The sequence below is a fragment of the Sander lucioperca genome, chromosome 19 (genome assembly GCF_008315115.2).
Source record: "Sander lucioperca isolate FBNREF2018 chromosome 19, SLUC_FBN_1.2, whole genome shotgun sequence".
NCBI classification, from domain to species: Eukaryota; Metazoa; Chordata; class Actinopteri; order Perciformes; family Percidae; genus Sander; species Sander lucioperca.
In genome coordinates, this window is record NC_050191.1 from 11,866,860 (window position 1) to 11,879,191 (window position 12,332).

The 12,332-nt window shown below is 40.5% G+C and overlaps 1 protein-coding gene across 1 annotated transcript in view; it reads right to left on the minus strand.

Moving 5' to 3' along the window:
• Window positions 1-214: 214 nt before the first annotated feature.
• Window positions 215-12,332, minus strand: part of ezrb (ezrin b) — a 36,079-nt gene continuing 23,961 nt past the window's right edge. The window contains 7 exon segments of the mRNA XM_031322508.2: window positions 215-1,729; window positions 3,745-3,996; window positions 4,420-4,512; window positions 6,532-6,692; window positions 7,885-8,015; window positions 9,165-9,328; window positions 9,910-10,006. Coding sequence (XP_031178368.1) covers window positions 1,565-1,729; window positions 3,745-3,996; window positions 4,420-4,512; window positions 6,532-6,692; window positions 7,885-8,015; window positions 9,165-9,328; window positions 9,910-10,006 — 1,063 coding nt within the window. The 3' untranslated portion in view covers window positions 215-1,564.

A 12,332-nucleotide genomic window follows, 5' to 3' on the forward strand; every position in this document is an offset into this window, starting at 1 on the left:
GCTTGCACAATCAACCTATATGCTCGTTTTCTGGGTGATGTAGGCCTATGTAAAAAAATCAAGGCAATCCATCCAATAGTTGTTGAGATATTTCAGTGGTGGACCGACCTATAAAGACCTACATATTGCCATCCCTAAAGCCACATCACATCTACCCCAGCCCTCATGCACTTTCAGTCATACAGTGAGTGTACAAAGTAAAAACACGCTGATGTGTGATCATAGATTTTTCTTTATTGCCAATATGTCGAACACCTCATTATAAAATCCTGTTCATATACAAAGGCCAACAGAGCTGAGTGTATCGATGCTACTCTAGTCCATGTCCAGAGAGAAGAGAGTGTTGTTGTACTGTCTGGGTGAGTCCATTGTGACCAAGCTGCAAAATAAAAACTATTTGTAACGTTCATTAGGTGTAACATTAAAACAACTAAAGGCTTCCATATTTTTTCGTGACTATGCACCTTGGCTATGATGTAAAGACCAACTGTCTGGCACTGATCCCTGCAGAGGGACAGCCAGAGAGAAAGGCCACTTAGGAAGGTAAAAGCACACAACACATGCTCATCTCTCACTCAACAGCGGCATGACACAGAACAGAGATGAAATAAAATAAAATATATTAAACCGAAGTGTCCCAGTCAACACAGTGCTCTGAGATTGAAGACCTTCCTCAGCATGCTGTGAACTGCACAGCAAAAAAACAACTAATCAAAAGTAGCTAGATAGATAGCAATCTCCTTAACTGATTTAATGGCATGCAGCTGGATGTTTCCTACAATATAAAATAATAATAATTTACAGTTAAATCTCTTTAATTTAGTGATCTAAAGGAAAATGTATGGAACGTAAGACTGCTATTATTTTGGTCGATATTATATAAAACCTTTGAAACATTACTTTTTTCATTATCATTAGTAGATAGCAAAAATATACAAACCAAGATGAAATACCCTTTTTAATGTCCCATATACAGTATAAATACCAAACTAGGGATGATTTTAAACTACCGTATATCAATATTAAACATTTGGAAATGTTCAAATATAATGGAAAACAAAAACAACCGTACATTTTCCTGCTTATACTGTTTTGCCCCTTTCTGAGTGGTCGCTATTAACGACAAACTGTACTTTTTCTTTCCACACGTCAAACGGCAGACATAAAAAACAAGCGAGGCTTTGATTACATATTATATGTGCACATCATGAAATAATGATAGAATTTAGCCCGTCCCACTACTTCACCACACCGCTGGATAAAACAATAATGATTTGGTCTGAATTCGATCAAACTACAGACAATCATATACACGAAAAGGATCTGAAACACTAAGAAGAGAAAGGTTTTGGCACTAAGTTTTCTCCGAAGGATTGCAAAGCTCTGCACACCCACAACAGAAGTGTGTCTCTCTGTAAGTGCTGCTTATACTGCTCCAGTTAAGACTGCAACTGATGCAACTGGGTATACATGAGTTTGAGCGTGTTTGTGTGTGTCCATCTGTGTTGGCCGAGATGTAGTGACCATTCAGAAAGGGTGAGTGGCCGAGGGGCCGAAGGCTTTTTTATAAGGCCTCGAACTCGTCGATCCTCTGCTTGGTGTTGCCTGATCTGATCTGTCGCAGGGTCTTGTATTTGTCGCGGCCGGCCCGAACATTCTCACTGTGAAGAAGGTCGTTCTGGGTGTTCTTGGAGTCATCACGTGCCTGAGCCAGCTCTGAGGTCAGGGCCTGAGGGGGCAGGAGAAGGAGAGGAGCCATGAGATGAAACCTCGAAAACAAACACCGCAACTAATAAAATTCTAGCATAAAATCCTACCATAGTACTACCACTCTGACTTCCCTCCATTGTGTCCAAAATCCCTGCCTCGTTCACTCATTCACTACTCCCTATGTAACAGACACTCATTACTCTATAGTGAGCAGTTAATTTTGAAACCATTATCATTTTGCGTCATCGATTAGTTGGCAGAAAGTAGTGCACATTGCCACGCAAATACAATACACATTCGCAGAGCGCTGGATGCATTCATAATCGTAACCATAATATTTTCAACTGTATAAAATTGAAGTTGTGTCAAAGTCAGAAATTGTGGTCTGTGGCAGCTAATTTGCCAATATGTCGAAGCACCAGGTGAGAAAACATCATCAAACTCAGGAACACAAAGAACCTGGTCCCAGTATGGATACAGGTGAGAGCAATTTCAAACTGGGTGTGCAGCAGTAACACAGGGACAAATCCAGGTGCATTCTCACCTTACCTGTTCTAATTGGTTTGAACAAACTGCCACGTTTGCCCATTTAAATTTGGTTTGTTTGGGCTGGTCTGGGTCTCCAGACTCCACATTTGTGGTGTGAAAGCGAAGCAGACAGACAATGGGATTTTGTGACCATAAGATATTTGATTTCAGCATGGATTCAAAAGCTAAGCTACTGTTCAATCCATTTGCTGTTTGTGAACTGCTATAAAAGCAATCTCTGATCTCATGCAAAATTATTTGGTAAGCGTGTCAGCACTAGTACAGGGCATTATCCCTGATACATCAGTAAGTGAAAGGAAGTTAAAAGGAGGTGGGTTGAACTTGTGTCCTATTCCATCTTTTTTAGAATATCACCTATAAAAAGGAAACAATACGTAGGGATTACACAACTTTCCTCGAGTAGTATTACAAAATTCTCTGTTTCTTTTCTTGTTTGTACTTATTGGTCACTATTAGGGCATTTTCACACCTGTAGTTTGTTTGCTTTGGTCCGAATCAGTTGGTGAGTTTGTAAACTTGGTTCGGTTCGGTTTGGCTTGGTTTGGTTTCACACCTGGAAAAATCCAAGCGTACCAAAATGTGCCATTACAAATCACGCAAGAACGTCCACTCCTCTTATTGGTCGGATGTGTCTGGGGGCGGCAGCAAGAAAGTAAATACAGGAAGAAGGTCCTATGTTCTGGACTAGTGCATATTTCTTGCATCTCCATGGTCAAACCAGCTCATTTCGTTAAAATGACCAGACATTGTTTCGTGAGAGACGTTACTACGTCTGCTCTGGTTACAGAGACTTCGATCTGCTGTGCGGTGTCTCCAGCTGCCGCTAAACGCAGCTGGTTTGACCACGGAGATGCGAGTGACGGACGGCAAGCTTGACTGCAGTCTATTTCTGTGATAGAAACACTGCAATCTGCTGCATCGCAGATTGCTAAACACCTGACTACAGGAGACATTAGCTCAGACTTGCGGAGTATTTATAGTTGGTGCAGTTTGAGGTCCGATCACATTCTCACCACAAACGAACCTCTCCAGAGTTCGATTGAAAGCGTACCGAGACCACCTCTTCAAGCAGGTCTTCGGTACGCTTGCTTGGTCTGCTTTTGGTGCACACCCGAGTTCGAATGCCGCGTTCTCCCCTGCCCTGACGAACCGCAACAGCGGGACAAACGAACTCTAGTGCGTTTTAACCGAACTAAATGAGGCAGGTGTGAAAGCGCACTTAATACACAACAAGGCCAATTGCAGGCTTGAGTAAAGTTCCTCATAATCAGTTATTTCTTTGTGGCTGCTTTGTGACACCAGAGAAGATAAACACATACAGTAAAGCTCAGTAATATGTGAAAAGGACTTGAATTACTCTACAGTATATAGTGAGAGATATCTGTCATATCACACAAAATAAATTAAATAATGTATCTGCATCTTAAGGGATGATTGAATGTGTGAGGTGTTAATTTAATTTGGTGGTTCAGATCGTCTCCTCACCTTCAGCTGTTTCTGGACGCGCTCGTTCTTCTCAGCCTCAGTCAGGCGATCCTCCTCGTGGCGGTGGTCGTTGATGCCTTCACTCTGCAGGTCGGCGCTGTGTGTGCTGTTGTTCTCTTCGCTGGCGTTCTCCTCGCTGTCGCTGTTTTCATCCATGGGCTCGTACATGGGAGGAGGTGGAGGCGGCGGGGGCGCCGTCATCACGCGCAGCTCCTCCTTGGTCTTTATCAGATCCTCCTGGGCCTCCTGAGCCTGGAGAGAACAATCAGTTACACACAGGGACAGTCAGTTTACTCTCCTTCGTCTCTGAACTCTGGTAGAAAATCTGATTTGTTTTTTTTTAATTTTCAAGTTGTAAATTTAACAAAAATATATATTTTAAGTATTATTTTAAGTAAAAACACATATTCCCACCCTGTCCCACATTTGTTTTCTTTTCGGTATTTGATTTGTATGAGGTTTATGACAAGCACTATGGACTCACAACTACCTTATTTATTGGACAGTTTTGGCAGGTTAGAGAATGTGTAATAGCAGTGAAAGAGTCTAAACAAATCTAATTTAGTCCTTGCAGCCACTGTATAACATGTACTTGTATGCTGTAAATTGACAGAAATACCTGAATGAGCCTCAGTATACTGTACACTGTAGGTTACCCTCAGTTAAAGCTCTTACCCTGAGCTGCCATGTGTCGGCCTCCTCCTCCTTGCGTTTCTTAGCCTCCTCCAGCAGGCTGATCTTGGCTGTGTGCTCTGCCAGCTCTGCAGCCTGATACAAAACAACAGGAGAAACACTTATTTAAGGGTCCAGATTTAATAATATCATTTATACTCTTTATTGTATTTATTTAATACATGTAGATAAAGACATATAACCTTTATTTAATCAGGTAGTCTCATTGAGATCAAGATCTCTTTTGCAAGAGAGACCTGAATTCAGCGAAAAGAAAGAAAACCAAACATAGCCAGATAAAACAAAATCACATAGAGCATCATTTTTGTAAATGGTCAAACTGCACAAAGAGCGAGTCCTGATGTTCATGTATTATGTAATGCTACAAATGTAAATGAATGTGCATTTCCATGCATTTACGTGCATTTCCATCCACTACTGTGGATATAGATATATAGATATATATATATATATATATATATATATATATATATATATATATATATATATATATATATTAGGAGTTGGTCAATCGAGAATTAGTTGGGCACTAATTCTTCAGTCAGCTGCCATTAACCATTGCAGAAGACTAGGGCGCTACGAGACGATGTAATTACAGTAAAAGAGTGCCAGTCAGAGCTCAAACGAATGAAAACGGAAGTAAATGTAGCATTTATGTTTGTTTCATGTATTAATTTGAGGTTACAGTCCAATCAGATTTGATTGAAAACTTGAATAAAACATGGGACTAAAGGTTTGAATAGATGTATATTTGATTTTTGAGCAATCATCTTAGCTTTAAAAGCATTTAGAGATCTCAGTACTATCAGAAAAATGGAAATCAATAGTATAAAAAAGGGCCAACATTTTGAGTAGAGCCTTCTGATGAAACACAACCAGAATCTGCAGGTGCTGTGGTACATTCCTTCTGACCCCCACAATAATGGGAACAGCTTGTCTTTCTACTAACCGGAACTAACCGGAGGCTCAGTATTAAACGGTACACCTTTCAGCGTCAAGACACTGAACAGACTCCTTATTGTTATTTTACAGGTGTTTAGCTGGAAAACTTGTCCCTCAGTGAAAACACAGAAACACGGTGTACTTTTATGAATAAGTTACATGCTTTTAAACATTTAAAACATCTTGATAACACAACTCCCACACACTGTTCTCAGTCACTGTCAGTGGAAATTGCAGGGTGACTTAATCCATTGCACAAGCGCCTTAATAGGGTTTGAGTATAAAGGGTGTTGAGCAAGTGACTGTGCGATAAAACTGTGAATGTGGAGAGGGAACCACAGCTTTCCTATCCAGGCTGTTAAAGGGGAACAGGGAGCAGCACACAGTCCTGTGGGTGGTCCACAGACGAGTGGCTCAGGGTGAGGGGGCGGTTGGTCTGATGTAACGGGGTGTGGTTCAGCTGGACGCTACAAAGTGGATTTGTCTGGAGCTACAGTAGCCAGGCACTGTTGAATACACCACCCTGAAATGCTCCTGGTACAGACCTGGACAAAGTGCTAGCTGAATGTAGTGAGAAAAGGTTTTCATTTATTTTTTCTTGCATACAAAGTAACTTTTTCAGTCCCGATACCAATGCCAGGGCTTTGTATATCTGTCGATACCGATCCGATACTGTTGTTGAATTAATAATACACTGTATACCTTCCACCTTATACCTTCCTTCCATCATGTGGAAGAGACTAAAGGCACCAATGTTTAGTTTCCTAACTAAACATTACTTTCCTAACTAAGACAAAATAACATAGATGTAATGTATTGAATTGTTATTTATTTGTACACTCAACTCTTCCATCATGGACACACGTGCGACAGAGGGAAAAAAACTAACAAAACTGGATCAGCCCGTGGATCTGTTAATTTTCCCGATCCCCGATCCAGCTATTTTGTTCATATCGGGACCGATATCCGATCTTAATATCGGATCGGTGCACCCCTAATACAAAGTGCCAACTTTTGAGATTTTTGAGATGAGCTTTTCTTACAATATCAAAAAGAAGCAAACAGACAGCCTTTTTCTATATCAGTTGTGCTACAAGCTATACGCACAGCCATAAACCTGGTTTAAAGTCCCTAAACAATTAAAATACTGACCAGCTGCTCCTGACTCTTCTTCTGGTCCTCAGCATGGCGGGCAAGCTCCTCTTTAGCCAGTAAGGCAGCCTGGCGCTCAGCCTCAAGACGAGCTGCCTCCTCCTCGGCTCTCCTCCGCTCCTGCTCCAGCACCATGGCTCTCTTCTGCTGGTCCTGCAGATCTGCAATAAAGAAATATAAGAGATATGAGAAAGGAAAGAGACTGATGTCCCAGCCATAGCTCTGGGATTTTGCTCTTTCCATTTTACAGGATAAAACTGGTATTATTCTATATTTTTCTTTTGTTAACAAAGACCAAGAACAATGCATCTCCCAACAACCTGTCAACACCTTTCAACAAAAAGTTCCTAGCACATTGGTTCCTACTGTAGACGTAAATCTTAACAGAACACACATTGCTTAGTTTTTTAAAAATAGGCGTGATAAGTGATTTCCTAAAACATCTAAGCATTGTGGATTTTTTAGATATTTCCTAACCAGGAGTAAATAGTGTACTTGTTGGGGACTATTTTCAGTCATTGATTAATACATATTTGGTGATTCAATTCACTATAATCATTATAATCTTTGAGCATGATGGCATATCATTGTTCTTAGTATATCAAGAATGGCATAACAGTAATTGGCAGAAGACCAAACACAGATTAAAAAAAATTACAATGTGCAAAAAGTAAATGCGTCCCATTTCCTGTGCCTACTGAGGGGTATTGCCAGTGTATATATAGAGATACTGTAGTGAGACAGAAGATAGAGACAATGGTCTAATTTGATGAAAGTATCAAAAAAGTACTGGGAAAGCAACCTCTTTCCCAATAAGGTGGAATTTAAAGCACTTAAAAACAAACAATGCAAATCATCTGGAACAAAACTGTGAGCTGAAAACTTCATCATTACTAAAGAGGAAGCCCCAGAGTCACTTAATGATCTTATTACTTTATGTAATTTTGTCAACAATAAAATGCTTCCTAAGGTCACATTTTTAAAGAAACACAGCTGGTTTCTGCTTAACTGTTGATGAGACTGCCACAAGTAGAAACAGGTAAAAATAAAGAGTCAAAAAAATCACAAATACTCTTTCTGGTTTGGACACTGAACAAAATATAATCAAAATACAAAATTAAGATTACTAACCATCAGGCTTTGTACACACACAGATTACATCACTGCTATAGTAAATAACAGATGCTCACTGTTTCGGCAACAAACAAGTAACCTGCTTTCATAACCTGTTAGCCTCACGTTCACCTATCCGCATGTACACACGTTCTAACTATTTTCACACACACACACACACACACACACACACACACACTTTGTATTTTCAGAGTTAAGTGATGAATGAGACCCTCTCACCTCTCTCTGCCTTCTTGGTCTTCTCCTCAAACTGGTAGAGCCTCATCATCAGATCCTGCTTCTCTTGCTCCATCTGCTCCTTCTCTTTCTCGATGGCCTCTCTCTTCTTCTTCTCGTTCTCCAGCTGGGCCCTGCAGATAAGACAGAGCCGTCGTGAGCTGACATAGTCGATGCATAGTTAGAGCTGACAAACGACAGTCGGTGAGCGCACACGCACACGCACACACACACACACACACACAAAATTGCACAAGCTGCTCTATTACTGCTGTTCAAAAAAATTAAAAACACCTCATGCATCTGTCATGTACACTAAACTGGTGTAAAAAAAAAAAAAAACTTGGTGGAAGGGTGTAGCATGGGCCAAGGAAGAACCCATTACATTTTGGAGCGGATCCAAATCACGGGGATGGATACACATTATTTTTCACTTTCAATAACATTGTAACATAGGGCATTTGTGCTGCATTCATGTGGTGTCGGAATAATCAGAAAAATTTGTTCCGGACTTGAAAAATTCATGTGAACGCCCTCTCATGTCAGAGCATTAATTAGCCTTGTATTTACATTGGTATCTACAGTAGATTTATAAAATGTAAATGTTTTAATTTAACTACTAAAAAGGAAAAACCTTTGTCATCATGGGCCAAATATTTCTGTTGGAGGACCAGATTTGCCACACTGTGCTATTTGTACTCCAGATTCATTATTAATTATTCTATAACTTTTGCTGCAGCAACAACCTAATGTCTCCCTCAGGGTTTAATTATGTTTAATTTAGCCATCTTAAGGGACTTGTCACAAACCATCTAGTAACTGTGTTTGGACACCAGCCCAGAGCCTCTGTCACAGACCACTGTGACTACTGTGTGTGTGAACCCTAACTCTGTCTGCTGGTTCTCCTACTGGTATTTACTGTGTTGTCTGCTCAGCGATACATCACCGTGTTTGAACAGCTGTAAGGACAGACAGTGGTCCGACAGCTGTAGCTAAGACGGGTCAACATCTATTCACTTTCAGTTCAGCCAATTCAGGAAGCACATTTCCCACACTTAAACAGGAATGCGGTGTTATTGCCCAATGAATGGAGGTTTCACTTTACATGTTGAACTGCATGAATTAAAAGTGGCTGCAAATAGTATCTGCCATTGGTAAAGCTGGTTCAGACAGCAGAGAACGAGGTCATACTACTCATAAGTGCTCTGCTGGTCTTAATCTATTTTATGGAGCACTGTCTCATGGTAACAACAACATATACACGTTTCCAGGAATTTGCGTACTTCTCCATCTGTTTCTGTTGCTTCTCCTCTCGTGCCTGGGCCTTCATCTGCTGCACCTCGATCGTGTCTGGCTTGCGGCGACGCATGTACAGCTCGTGGTTGCCCATGCACAGCTGCAGGATGCGCTTGTTTATGCGCAGCCTCGGTGCATAAAACACAAAGTCCTTAAATTTAGAAAAGAAGAAACAGACATGAGGAATAAGAAAGAGGAAAAGTGCACAATCACCAGTCTGAATACAAGGTTTAACTGCCTGTTCATTGTGCTTTGCTGATAAAAGGACAAAGACTTCAGCAGTGGCTCTGAGCGGGTGCAGGGACATTTTTAATACAGATTACTGTGACAACCCGAACTAAAGCGACTGCTCCACTTATTGAGAAAGGTAAAATAGCCTGAGCTACACAGATAAGTATAGAGCACTTTTAAGAGTTTGGGGCCATCACTAATAGCATTGCCTGGAAAGTGGCCCTGGCTATTCTGTATGCTAGATCAGACTGAGGACATGTCTAATGCTTTTTCTCTTCACTACAGAGAAACATGATGCCACAGGAAAAACGGAAGCAGAGAGCCCAGGTATAGATGCACACTGAAACTTAATAATAGGCTTTGAAAGCTTGATTTTATCTAAAGAGAAACAAGAACTCTTAAACTGGAAAAGAGAGACTTTTAAGAGAAGTATTTGAGGGTTTAGAAATGTCAGTGTGAGTAAACCTAAACGCTGGCTGATGCTGCTGAAGTATTACTCACCGGAGATTTTTTGTCAATGGGCTTGATGATGAATTTCTTATCGTTGAAGGAAATGTTTCTGATCTCACTCCAGGGAAAGCCAATCTTTGGGGTCAATCTGAGGAAGTGACCATATGAACACAAACGTTATACTGCGATACTAAACTGCTGTATGTGGACCACAATGTTAACTGGCACAACTTAACTATTTGACCAAAAAAATATAATTTAAGAATACACATTATAAACAGCCATTTTCCACTGTGCTGCGTTCCGGTTTCGTTCCGTCCTCTGACCGCCAAACGCTATACCACACAGGGAGCGCCTCGGAAGCGGAGTGTCTTGCAGATTTGATTGTTTCTACAAGTACTTTACAGAACAATCACGTGTTTAATAAACTAGTATCTACCTTTCACTCCAAGCACTCCTACAGTTAATCTCCATGCCTTCTCTTTTCTGGTGTTGTCCTGATAAAAAGAATCTGTGATGTGGTATTATGTTTTTCCACCTCCAAGATGAATCTCTCGTCGTCCATGGTGTTGTAGAGGAGACGTATACGATATTGGGGGATGTGTTTTGCTAAACTGACTGGATTCTCTCTCTCTCGCCAAAAATGCTTAATATGTGGTTTCAGTCATATATTTTGGCAAATTAAGTATATAGTTTATAGTGTTTAATAGTTTGTGTTATGTAGACATATTCAAACACAAAACGATTTCAGACAAGTCATTCATTTCGATCAATCCACTGCTACATACCGTTGTGTTGGAATAAAGGCAGGATTTCTGTATCCACTGTTAGAGTATGAGGTATGAATCTGGGGTGTGGCTTGCAATTGTGCCAGACAAACGGAACGGATGCCAATCTCATTCAGCACAATACAAAGTAGTACTGTAAACATTGACAAGCTGATAGTGTTGTAATCTAGAAAGGCAGCCATCCACCTTGCAGCGAAACTCTGCTGTGAAACTGTACTGCCTAAACTGGAATTTCACTCAATTACTGACCCTGACACATGCCTGTGGAATTGAGAAAACAATGTAGAAGTTATCTCAGTGATTGAATATTTCTGTCAGAGTCTCGCGGTTCATGAAGCCGTGCTTTATCAATGGATTCATGTTTGTAGAAAAAATTGTTGTGGTGATGCGGTTTATAAAATCTTGCTGCCTGCTTGCAGTGATTTAGAAAAGGAAAGACACTGTGGTTGGTGAAAATGTAGCTGGATTTCATTGGTAAGTCTCTGACCTTCTGTGGCATGTATAATGTGTAGTGTCTGAGAATAAACCTGTTGGGAATATTAGTATTTGACAGCAATGGCTTGTGGAACAAGTACGTCAAAAAACACGAGTAATAAAATGTATTTTTCTGGTTCAGGTACTGTTTAAGTCTGGGTAGATTGAACTTTTTGAATTATAAATTACAAAAAGTAAAACTAACAATTATTTCCAATATCGATTAATACACTGATTATTTTCTCAATTAATCCATTAATTGGTTGGACTATGAAATGTCAAAAATAGTGGAAAATGTCTGAAAAAATGTCCTAAAACCCAAAGTGTGTCAAAAATCCAAATCTATTCAGCTAACTATCACACAAGACAAATAAAAGCTGCCAAACCTCACATTGGAGAAGCTGAAACCTATGTATGTTTGCCATTTTTGCTAGAAAGAAATGACGATTAATTGATAATCAAAATAGTTGCAGATGCCGATAGTAGCCAGTGTGTCAAAGAAACACGAATAAAACATGTTTGAGAATAAGCAAATCTGATTTCTGACTGGTTTTACTGGGTGTTTGAGTAGATCGTTGCTAAGACGAAACCTTGGATCAAGAGAACTTCTAAAACTCAGTCCTATTAAATGAGCAGTGCTCTGGTTAGCAGAACAGGAGAGCCTAAGGAGTTAAACCAGCCCCAGACTGTGGCTCAGCGAAGCCTTAGCTGCACTGCTGCATTGTGGGCCAAATGCCCTCATTGGAGAGACAGTGTTGTAGGTTAGCCTCACATTCTTAAGTGCGGCACAGCTTGAAAAACCAGTCTGCGTAGCCATGGTAACAGCAGAGGGCACCGTGGAGGAGAGGCATTTCTTTGCTGATCCCAGGGATCACATAAAGAGACAGACTCACAAGGACACAAGGACCCAGCATGTTCTTAAACAATATGCTTCTCGCTCTTGTTGGAGGTTTTGTACCACAGTTAAGAAACAATAAGGCTAAATGAGCAACTGAATGAACTTTAACACAATTGGAGTTACAGTAATTGAATCATTTAGACTCCTTGAGCTGACATAAGACAACGACTTAACCGGTAAAGTAATGGCCTGATGTGCTAAACTCTGTCATTACCCCATCCCCAACTTTCTCTATTCAGACAAAGAAGACCACAGTGATTTCAATAGACGCTGGCATTAAGGCTCTCACATAGTGCAACCAGTTCAATATGGGA